An 11,684-nucleotide genomic window follows, 5' to 3' on the forward strand; every position below is an offset into this window, starting at 1 on the left:
TACACCTTTTTATTAATATCTTGCGAGTTGGCGTTTTGTTTTGTTTTTGTGTTTTTGGAGCTTGTAAAAAGGCCACTCCCATTGAAAGGCACCGCCCCTTATTTACCTTTCCTCCATAAAGGCCGAGGACACCTTAACCCCCTCCATCTGAAGTTTTCTGACCTCCCAGCTGCAATATATTTTCTGACTGAAATAGGCAGTTGGGGGGAAGATGGTATTGGGCAGTCCCATGGATAATGATGTAAATATTCAACGTAGTTCTGGCAAAATCAGAAGTGCCCCCACAGGAAGTTCTCTCTCAGAGGTCCCCGGTTCTGCTGCCGCTGTCCCGAGCTCGGTGCTCGCCCTGACCAGGGTCCGTTCCTACCTAAGGGATGAACCTCCCACCCAGGCTCCTCCAGGTGGGTTCAGCCCCTTTCCCACCTCCCTCCACAGGGCCCCACGCAGAAGGCTGTGTGAGGGAGGGGGAGCACGTGTTGGTCAGGCCCGGCCTGGGCCGTCCCCCTCCTGGGCATGACATTCGTGTGTGTCTCACGCAGGTATGTCCCGCCTCATCGAGCTCTGCAGGTCGCCGTCCGAGAGGAACAGCAGTGATGCTGTGCTTGTGGCCTGCCTGGTGAGTGCCCCGCATCCCCCCAGCTTCCTCCCTCGGCTTTGGCTTTGGGGTGGCAGACCAGGGGCCGGGAGAGCTGGGGGGGCCTTGGGCGGCCTGAGTAAGGCACGAGACTTCTCTGCACTCAGTTTTCTCTTTAAAATGGTGATAAGGGTGTTTCACTTCATTCATAAAACTGCGCAGAAAAGGGATGCCCGGGCGGCGCCGTCAGTTGGGCATCTGACTCTTGGTTTCAGCTCAGGGGTGATCTCGGGGCCTGGAGATGAAGCCCGCATCGGGCTCCCTGCGTGTCTCCCTCTTTCACTCCCTCTTCTGCTCCCCCCAGCTCGTGCACCCTCTCTTTCTCTCTTTCTCTAAAATAAATAAATAAATATTTTAAAAACTGTGAAGAAAACTATATGAAATCATATACATGAAAGATGGGGGCCTGGGAAAACCCCCTGCCCATAGTTTTAGGAACCATGAACCTTTGAGGTTCTGAGGAGTCTTGACAGCAGAGCAAGAGCAAGGGGGCTGGCAGGCAGAATGCCAGGAGCTGCTAGTGACGCCATGGTGCTTGCAGCAGTGGGAGCTAGGCTGCGGAGGGCCGTCTGTTCTAAAGGGGACATTGGGAGAAAAGCCTTCCATCCTCTTGGACAAAGCCCCTTTACTGGCGCTCTTCCAGCTTGTAGCCCCGTCCCCTGTGGAATAGGACTCTTGGCAGGAGGACAGGTCAGAAAGCGTTACTCACCAGGATCTTCAACCTGAGCCAAACCAGTGCCTCGCCTGAGGTCCCCACCCGACTTGCCCCTGCTGCTTGAGGCCACCATGAAAGACTCACCTGTACCAGCTGCGAATGCAAGCTTTGTCTCCACATGCCTCCCTGCTGGGGCTGTCCTGGATCCCAAAACACGGCAGCCTCCAGTTGGAAGCGTGAAGAAGCAGGGAAGCCAATGTATAGACAGGTCATTTGGCTTTCAGAAGCGAGTGCCAGGTTCTTGGTTGGTCCCAAAGACTATGGTGGGGAAGTGATGGATCTGGACGGCCTTCGAGCTGTTTCACAGTAAAGCCCCCTCTGCACCCTATCACTTTTTAGGCTAAGCTCGTCTCATTTTGGGGAGCTCCTGAGAGGCATCGTATGGTCGTACAGACAGGAGGGCTTTGCAGTGGGACACACCTGTCTTGGTTTTGCCATCATTGAGCTGCGTGACATTGAGCAGGTCACTAAGTGCTTGTAAATCTCCTTCAGGAAATATTTACTGAGTGATTCTAGGCGCCCTGCACGCTTCCAAGCTATGCGGTTACAGCTGTGGGGGGGAAGTAAAGACAAACCTCTTTGCTCTCGTGGGGCTTTGATTCTGGTACAGGCAGAACAGCCTTCACGGTTTTGTGCCTTTGGTGATCTGGTGGGGCTTCTGCATCCCTTCTAAGAATAATGTTTTAAATGCATAAAGCAAAATATATAGAATTAAGAAGGAGACTAATTCTATTAAAATAATTATTAGAGTATTTATATACGATATGTTAATACATGTACTCTTAATGAACGCATTGTATAAGAGAGAGCAGTGGGTCTAATGGGTATTCAAACCTTGACTGGCCATGAGCATAACTGCTATCTGAAGGTACCTCCAACAAGAGTTACTCTGTGACTTTCTTGGTGCACGAGTCACAGGAATGCTGAGACGTCATGGTCTATGGCTGCACTCACAACTGAACGAGAAGCCAAGTTTCAGTTGGAGATTAATAAGCATAACCGTATAATTTTTCCCTCCAAGTTCACAGAGCTTCTTAATTCTGTCTGGCTTAGTGAGTCAAGTGGAGAGAGTTAATGCGGGGCAAACACAATCATTGGCCCCAACTGCCATGAGGTCCACAACGTGGGGGGCCCACAAGTGCCCGGCACTGTGAGGCCCTGAGGCAATAATGGGGAGCCATAAAGCTCCATGAAGGCATGTGGGCTTGTCACAGTTCCTTGTCCATCTCCATGTTAGTTTGAAGTAAAACATGCAGAAGGACTTGGCCACCATCTTTAATCACTTGAAGTTCTTCCCAGTGGAAAGGGGATTACATCTGTCCTGGAGAATGCATCATGGGATGCCGAGGAGAGTTCCCCCCTCCCTAATCCACTCTCCATGTGGCTGCTGGGCTAATCTTAATTTTACAGTCACGGCACTCCCGTCACGAACCCTTCCATGGTTCCCCTTAGCTATGGCCTACTGTCTCCAGCCCTACACAGTCTGGCTCAAGCACACCGCTGGGGTCCGAAGGCCTCCCACTCCTCCAGGCCCCGTCCAGCTCGGCCAGGCCAGGGTGCCGTGAGCCACCCTGACATTGCCTGGGACCCTGTCCTCAGCCCTCTCCACCGCTCTGCCAGCAGCCCCTTCAAAGTTTAGACCCACATCCCTCTCCTCTGTGAAGTGTCCTGGGAGCCTGTGGCTCAGAGACAGGGAGTACGCAGTGTGCACCCAGGATTTTGTTTTCTTCGGTAGGAGGCAGGCTGTGTGATCCAGTGTACCAGGTGTTAAAAAGGGGAGGCTCTTGGAATTCAAACACAGGCCTGCCTGATGCCGAAGGGCTTGACGTTGGGGCCAGACCTTCTTGTTTTCAGCCATGCTTTCTCCCCCATGTCTTATGGTCTTGTCTTGCTACCTTGGCGCCTGGTCAGTATTTGTGTTACTCCCCCTCTAGTCTGGAACCTTCTTAGGGCCAGGGCCCTTTTCCAGCTCTCGGTATGTGCATAGGGCCTTGGGTCTGGTGACTTTTCTTGCCTGGCTGAGGATGGATAGACTTGTCTTCCCACCTCCAGGCCCCAGAATTGGCAGGTGTTGTTGATTTGGCTCCCAAAAGGGGTTCCACATTTGAGTGTGGCCCCCTGGCTGCTGAGAGGGGGTGCCACTGGGCGGCTGGCCTGGCAGCTGGAGTTGGAGGCTACCTCTCCTGTCTTCACCAAGTCCTTCTTCCCAGCTTCAACGGCTCTCTTCAGGTGGAGGGAGGACATTTCAGTTATTGTCTCCCACATCTGGTAAAGTGGCAGTGCAGATTGCCTCTCGCAAACAGAATTGATTTTTCCTTAACGAGGCAGCTGTCAGTAGGGTGCTGGGCTTGTTTAATGCTTGGGTGTTTTCAGACTGTCTGGGAATGAGATCCTGGGATGACTGGCTGTTAACCCTCTGAGAGAAGCAAGGGCCCAGAGACAGGCTTCGGAAGGGGGAAGGATCCTTTGAGTTTCGGGACCCTGAGGAGGGGGTGCTCTGGGTTGGTTTGGGTGCCTGTCCAGGCTTTCTGGGGCCCTGGGGAGATGAGGATTCTCTTTACCTTTGTGTTTTTTCAGGTCTGTTTCTAGTTCGTTCCTTCTTTCCCTCTCCCTCTTCTCCCTTTTTTCACCTCTTCTCTCTCTTTCTCTCTCTCTTCTCATCTCTTACTCTCCCTTGCTCTCTCTCCCTAAAAAGAGAAAAGAACTACAGGCCAGGGGGCGCCTGTGTGGCTCAGTCAGTTAAGCGTCCAGCTCTTGGTTGTAGCCCAGGTCATGAGCTCAGGGCCGTGAGACTGAGCCCACTGGGCTTCCCACTCGACAGGGAGTCTGCTGGAGCTTCTCTCCCTCCGCCTCTCCCCCCACTCTCTCTCCCTCTCTCCTTCCCTCCCCCCTTTTTTCTCTCTCTCCCCCTCCCTCTCTCTCCCCCATCTTCTCCCTCTCTCCTCCCTATCTTTCCCTCCCTCTTTCTGTCTCATTTTATTTTTTCCTTTTCTCTCTTCTAGAGCTTGCCTCCTCTCAGAGGTTTTTCTCTCTCTCCTTATTGCCCTTTCTCTCCCTCTTTTATCCCCTCAGCCCTCTCCCTACTCCCCACTCCCTTCCCTTCCTCCCTTTCTGGCTCCTCACTTGCTCCTACCTCCGTCCTGTTAGCCCCCCACCCCCAGGGCACTCTTTCTTTTTCTTTGTCACCATTTCTCTCTCTCTCTCCATCTCCCTCTCATGCCTGATCTCTTTTCTTTCACCAGCTCATCTCTGCCTCTCTGTTTTTACTTCTCCTTCGTGTTCCATTTCTCTGTTGTCCTTTTCTCTCTCTATTTTCTTCTTCTACCTCGTTCTCTCTCCTCATGAGTCTATTTTCTCCCCATTTCTTTATCTTTCCTTGTCCCTCCCTCCCTCTTGCTTTATGTTTACCCCTGATGATGTAAAATGCATCAGTGGCCTCAGAGCCTTCTCTACTGACGATCTCAGGTTCCATTTCTTCTGTGACAAGTCAAGGGTAAGAGACTTATTTCTGCCAGTTGGAGCCAAGAGGAATCAGAAAGTGCTATGGAGTTTAGCCTCTGTAGCTCTTAGGGGGAGAGGCAGGACACATTACTAAAGGATAATCTCCTGGAGTCAACTTCTTGCCACTGGTGTCTCAGACGCTGCTTACATGCATGGAGACATAGGTCCCTTCTCCTTGATCCACCTTGGACGTGACAGCACCCATGCATCCAACAACCAGCTGAAGCCTTCCTCTCTTTTCACCAGCGTGGTGATTTCTCAGCAAAGGTAATGGGCCCTCTGCCTGCCCTGTGCTCAGTATAACCCCTTGTCCTGGGCTTGTCCCGTCCTTCCCGCGTGTATGGATGTGAGGGCCCTGGAGTGGCACTTCTGTGCGATCTCGGGAAGACCCCTTTCCCTCACTGAGCCTTCATCTCCCCATTTCCAAACTGAAGATCACGATACTTACCTTGTAGGATCCTGTAAGGATTAAATGAAATGCTATGTGTAGATACTCGGCAAGTGTCGTATTCCTTTTTTCTTCTTCTGCCATTGCGTATATTCTCCTCTGTTTGTTTCCCGGGTGAGGAGGGGCACCCTTAAGCTCTCGCCTTGTTCCCTGCTGTGTACAGATCCAAGAAAAGGGAAGGAATTAACATTCATTGAGCACTTAGTATGCACCGCCTCAGCTGACTGGTAGAGAGGTCTAGGGAGGCGCACAGCCCACACTGACAGCTTCAGGTCGCTCTAGCAATAGAACTCGTTTAAAGCATTTCATTTGCTCTCTCTTTTTTTTTTTAACAGACATTTATTGAGCCCTATGCCAACCCCTGTTCTACCTGCTATAGATACAGAGAAAAATAAAACGGAGTCTCTCTCTTTGAGGAGCTCGGAGTCTAGCGTGGGAGACAAACACCTCAAAACCAGTTGCAGTCGAGGGTGAGAAGGTTAAGGACAGCCCAGGGTTAGTGGGTGCGTAGAGGAGGGAAGGACCATCTCTGCTTCAAGGAATTGGGGAAGGCTTCCCAGAGGAGAGGATGGTGGGCCAGGCCTCACAGGATAAATGCACCTGCTGGCTCGGAAAGAGTGGGGAGGGACTTGGTGCCATGGAGAAGAGCTGAGCAAGGGCATGGAGACATAAAACAGGAGAGAGCCCTCAGAGAAGAGTGAAATGCCCGGCACAGGGGGACCCAGCCAGTGGTGTCGTCCGCCCGCACCTCTCTTCCCAGCTCGGAAGCCCCCTCTCCTTCAGCTTTATGACCTACCTTCCTCTTTCTTTCCCCTCTTTCCCATCCCATAATGCTTTGTCAGAACCTTGCTGAATTTATGGATCAATAAATAGCCCTTACTGTTCTCAGGTTACTCTAGGGACCTGGAAACAAGGATGTCATTCCACTGATGCTTCTGGCAGTCACAGTCTCTAGCATGAACAAACCTTGAACTTAAATATGTCTGTAAGTTGACCAGATCTTTTAAATGACAGATCTTCAGAACGACCAGGTTCCTAAGCTGATTGAAAAACCCAAATGGCAGGACCATTATGTAGATCGTGAAGTCTTTCAGATGACATTCACTATAATGACCAGGGTACAAATGACACCAGATGGCCAAGTGATAAGGTTACCATAGTGACCAGGTGACCAAAAGGAGCACATCACTATGGTGTCAGGTGACCATGGTGATGATTGACTCAAATTGACTGCTAAATGAGCCACTTCCTGAAATGCACTTCCCAGATCAGTGGAGGGGATACGTGCCCCTGAGCAGAGCCTGGTCTGACCTGTGTCACCTCTTCTGTTTCTCCCCAGGCTGCGCTGCGTAGACTGGCGGGGGTCTGCCCTGAAGGCCTGCAGGACTCTGACTTCCAGCAGCTGGTCCAGCCCCGCCTTGTGGACTCTTTCTTACTTTGCAGCAACATGGAGGAGAGTTTTGTGTAGCCAGTCTGGGAAAGGAAAGGCATTTGGGCCCATTCTCATGCCCTCTCTGAGTACATAGCTGTGAACACACCTGAGTACACACCAGCTCCCTCACCTCTTTATTTATACTTAATTTATTTTTTACATGAAATGGACAGAGGGCTAAATATTCTAGCAACATCATCAGGTGGTCTGTGGGCCTGGGAGTCTTTTTTATTTTTATCTCTGACTTCTGTGACTTTTCAGTTACAGATGTTGAAATGCATAATGCCTAATATGACCTATTGTCATGGGCTATTTGCCTTCATCTTGCTTTTTCTACTCTCACTGTATAATCTTGCCTCATTTTTCCCCCTTTTGGAACCAGAGTATTTTAACTGCCCAGCAGTCTTTGGCTTTTTTTTTTTTTTTAACTTGGCTTGCTCCTTTCTAAAAGATTTTAAATAAATTTCATAGTGGACAGAATATACTAGGAGGAAGGGTTTATTCTTTAATAGATGAAATCATACAAAACATGTCTTGCATTTTCAGATTACATTACATCTCAGACCAAGTTCTTAATTCATAAGGTTTCAAGTCCCCAAATCCTTTCCAACTATTAAAACTGTGTAGAGAGTTGTCTTGTTTTCTTAAGTGCATGAATGGGTCAAGTTCTGAGGGATTTAGTGAGAAATCAAAAAGATCGGAATTCCAAAGTCCCCAGAAACTCAGTTTCCCTAGGCTTTTCTGCTCTTGTGTAACTTCCTGGCCACTAGGATCCTCAAAGGAGGTGTTAGTAAATGATGTCTTTTCAAAAGTATACTTGAAAGTAGTGGTATGCTGGAGCTGGCTCTGACAAGCTTGCGAGGGACGACTGTGAGAATTTCTCCCCAATTCTGCATTCCGTGATCTCATTGTGGTAGCTTGAAATTGGCAATGGGGGGAGTATTTATATCTCAGAAATTAGATGATGTTATAACTCAGAGCTCCCCTCCCCCAGAACTGGTTTACCAGTATCATTGCTTGAAAGTTTCACAAAAATCTATAAATCCTTCTGAAAAGCTTCATATCATCATACTGTGATATGATTTTACACAATTCAAGAAACATGTCTTGAATTCCTATTACTAGTCTAAATGAGTTAACCTAATGTATCATGTCCTGAGGATTTCACTTACACGATCTCATTTATTTCTCATAATAATCACATGAGATGTCACTATATTATTAAATCCCTTGCCCAAGATCACTACCTAGTGAGTGGTGCTAGGATCCGAACCCAGCAATATCTATTACCAGAACCTTTGCTCTGAAATCCTACGCTATAGAGAGAGGTCATATCCGGGTCCTTCCACCTAAAATGATGATGAAGATAATGGCGATAATCATAAGAATAGCAAACGTATTGTACAGTATTTACCGTGTGCCAAGCCCTTGTTTTATATTATTCTCTATCTTCTTAGGAGTATACGCTAATATTTATTACTATATATTATTTATTCAGTCTTTATGCAACTCCGTGAGGTAGCTATTATACCAATTTTATAGGTGAGGAAACGGAGGAAATTCCTTTTTTTCACATGAGACAATGGAGCTGAAGTCACAAGTAAGGTCCTGGATCCAAACCCAGGTCTTCTCAGTGTTTATACCAAGCTTCTACTTTTAGGAATAAGATATTTGATAGATCTCACTGAGCTATGCAAATTATCTAAATGTTGACACCTTTCCTCATAGGATAATACATTTTATTAAGATCACTTCTGATGTCATCATCGGCTTGAGAACTCAAATTTTACCATTGGCCACAGACATTGCCAGTTGTTTTGCTTGAGGTGACAGGCTCACTTTGTTTTTGTGACAATGTCTGCCAAATACTTCAGTCTCGGTAACCACAGTATTCCGTGGGAAGCAAGGAGTTCCCTTTGCTGCTCAAACAATCACACAAGTGCTTTTTTCTTGAGAGGGACACCCATTCTAGTTTGGCACACAGCAGAAGTACCTGAAACGTAATTCTCATTTTAGCACCCAGAAAATGCAAAAAAGATATATACTAAAGGGTCAATATTTAATAAAGTTCATAATTTGTACTGCCTCATCAAGGGTATTTCCAAGTGAAATTGGTAGTTGACGAAAGTACTTTAAGGTTGGAAGCGAAGCATACGATGAGTGTAAGAACAGTTTGGTACTGCTACCTTGACCGTATTGGGGTACAATTTTACCTACCATTGCTTTTGCGCTATTAGCGCAAATGTCAACAAGTGACAAAAGGTAAATAACACACGATACTGAAGACCGAAGTTGGAAGACTGACACTACCTGACTTCAAAGCTTTCTCTCAAGCTACAGTAATCATGACGGTGTGGTATTGGTGAAAGAATAGACAAATATGTTATGCAAACAGAAGAGAAAATGCAGAAATACACCCCCATAAATATAGTCAACTGATTTTGACAAAGGAGCAGAGACGGTAAAGTGGACCAAAGGTAGTCTTTTCCACAAATGGTCCCAGGACAACTGAACATCCACATACACAAAGAAAAATTGAATCTAGACACAGACTTTATATCCTTCATGAAAACTCAAAATGGATCACACACCTAATGTAAAACACAAAACTGTAAAACTCTCAGAAGAGAACATGGGGGAAAATTGAGATGACTTTTGGTGTGGTGATGGCTTTTTAGATACAGCGTCAAAGTCATGACTCATGAGAGAACTATTGATGAGCCAGACTTTATTGAAATAAAAAACTTCTGCTCTGCGGAAGACGACAAGCCAAGAGACTGCGAAGACAAGCCAAGACAGGGAGACAATTCTGTGAAAAACACATTTGGTAAAGGTTTATCTCCAAAATATACAAAGAATGCTTAGAATTTGACAATAAGAAAGTAAACAGCCTTACTAGAAAAATAGACCAAAGACCTTAACAGACACCTCACCAAGAAGATATATAGATGGCAAATAATCAGATGAAAAGACTTTCTATATCATGTCATAAGGAACATTTTAATTAAAACAACGTTGAGATACTACTACAGACCCATCGGAATGGGCCAGATCTGGAACACTGACAATGCCGATTCTGGCACAGATGTAGAGCAATGGGAACTTTCCATCATTGCTGATGGGAATACAAAGGGGACCGGTCACTTCATGAGACAGTTTGGCTGTTTCTCACAAAACTAAACATACAATTGTATGTCTTAGCATATGTCTTACCATACAATCCAGGAATCATATACCTTGGTATTTACCCAAAGGAGTTAAAAACAAAAAAGCTCGCACACGGATGATTGTAGCAGCTTTATGCACGATTGCTGAAACTTGGAAGGAACATGCAGCTTGTACTACCACTCGTAATTCTCGTGTTTGTGAATTATTATTGTTAATATTCCTATTTATACCTTCCATTGCAGATGGGAAAATGAGACTTGGAGAGGTTAAGTAATGTTGCCAGAATCAAATAGTTAATACAGATGTGGGGATTGCACCCACAGCTGTCTGACTTCGGATGTTTATTGGGAAGAAAGCCAGCACTTAGCACGAGGCACCTACTGGAAGGTAGATATAGCTCTGGACTTCCGTAGAACCATAATCCTCCAGCAAACATACCATGAGGGTCTTCCCCAAGCCCAGGAGAGGAAAGTAAAAATGAATAAGTGCTGGGATTACTTGGGGTTTCAGTTGTCAATAAGCCAGTGCCCTTAGAAAAGCTGTAAAACATAATGGTTAAAACAAATATGGGCTCTTCAGCCTATCTCATTTTGGGTCCTGGCTCTACCCCTTACTCACTGTGTGACTTTGGGCAAGGCACATAACCTCTCTGTGCCTCAGTTTCCTCCTTTGTATGGTGGGATAAGGATAGTGCGTTAATCATAGAGTCATTGTAAGAATTAAATGTGTTAAGACATGGAAAAGGCTTAGAATAATGCCCAATGACCAATGCTCAATAAATGTGGCTGCAGTTAATGTCCCCAAAATCCCACCTTTGCATCTATTCGATTGTCCAGTCGCTCTTGACGGTGTCTCAAATATAAACCCGTAGCATATTAGAAGACTTTAATCCTACAAAGGGTGTAGGGACTATCTAGTCCCATCTCTATGTCCTACACTTAGGAGTAACAAGACTTGCCTAGAATTACACAGCAAATTAATGGAAGCGCTGGGACTTGGAACCAAGAAATAACAACTACTCTCATCATAGTCGCCATTTTGGGGAGCACCTGTTCTGTGCCCAGCACTGTATCATACGTAACTTCACGAAATTTCTAAAATGACTGTGTTAAGTAGTCATTACTAATCCCTTCTTATGAATAAGGAAACTGAGGTTTAGAGAGATTTTACATCTTGTCCAATGCCACATAAATGGTAATGGAAAACAGGATTTGAGCAAACACTATCTGGTACCAAAGCCATGATCATTTCACTTTGGTACATACACGTTTCATTTCATTCAAGCCCAAACATAAGATGGTTGATCTGAAATACAATATTTTGGCAAATTCTGAACTTTCTCTTTACTTGAAAAAAATAGTTTTCACTTTTAATTAATTTTTAAGCACCGATACATGAGCTTAGCTATTCACTTGTTAAAATTGCAGTAATAGATATGAAGATTAATTTCATGGAGAAAGAGAATAGGAATGAGACAATGAAATATTACTTAATCAAAATAGAAATCCTGGGTAGTTCCTGATCGATACCAGTAAAATGTCTAAAACAGCTACTCCTTCGTCTAATTTCAGAGTAAAGCATCAAAGACAAATCAAAGTAGATGCTCTGTGGTATCAATTCCATGTTTAAAGCCGTGACAGCCTTTGAAAACAATTGTTTTAAAATTCCTTCTTGTTGGAGATTTCTGATGGTCTCTTTGTAGAGATCCTATTTATGTCTGTACCCTCACAGCCTCCCTCCCTGTGATTTTTATCTGTGGTTTCTCTATAGTATTGGGGACTATACA

General features: G+C 45.9%; 1 protein-coding gene across 2 annotated transcripts in view; it reads left to right on the top strand.

Annotated features, from left to right (window-relative positions):
• INSC (INSC spindle orientation adaptor protein) overlaps positions 1-11,184 on the top strand; it is a 121,237-nt gene extending 110,053 nt beyond the window's left edge. For both annotated transcript variants that reach the window (XM_045796550.2, XM_087855296.1), the window contains exons 12-13: positions 540-616; positions 6,638-11,184. In XM_045796550.2, the coding sequence (XP_045652506.2) occupies positions 540-616; positions 6,638-6,766 (206 nt within the window). In that variant the 3' untranslated portion in view covers positions 6,767-11,184. The remainder of the gene's footprint in view (positions 1-539; positions 617-6,637) is intronic.
• Positions 11,185-11,684: the final 500 nt, after the last annotated feature.

The sequence above is a fragment of the Ursus americanus genome, chromosome 24, assembly GCF_024610735.1.
Source record: "Ursus americanus isolate L20-20 chromosome 24, mUrsAme1.1.p, whole genome shotgun sequence".
Classification (NCBI taxonomy): domain Eukaryota; kingdom Metazoa; phylum Chordata; class Mammalia; order Carnivora; family Ursidae; genus Ursus; species Ursus americanus.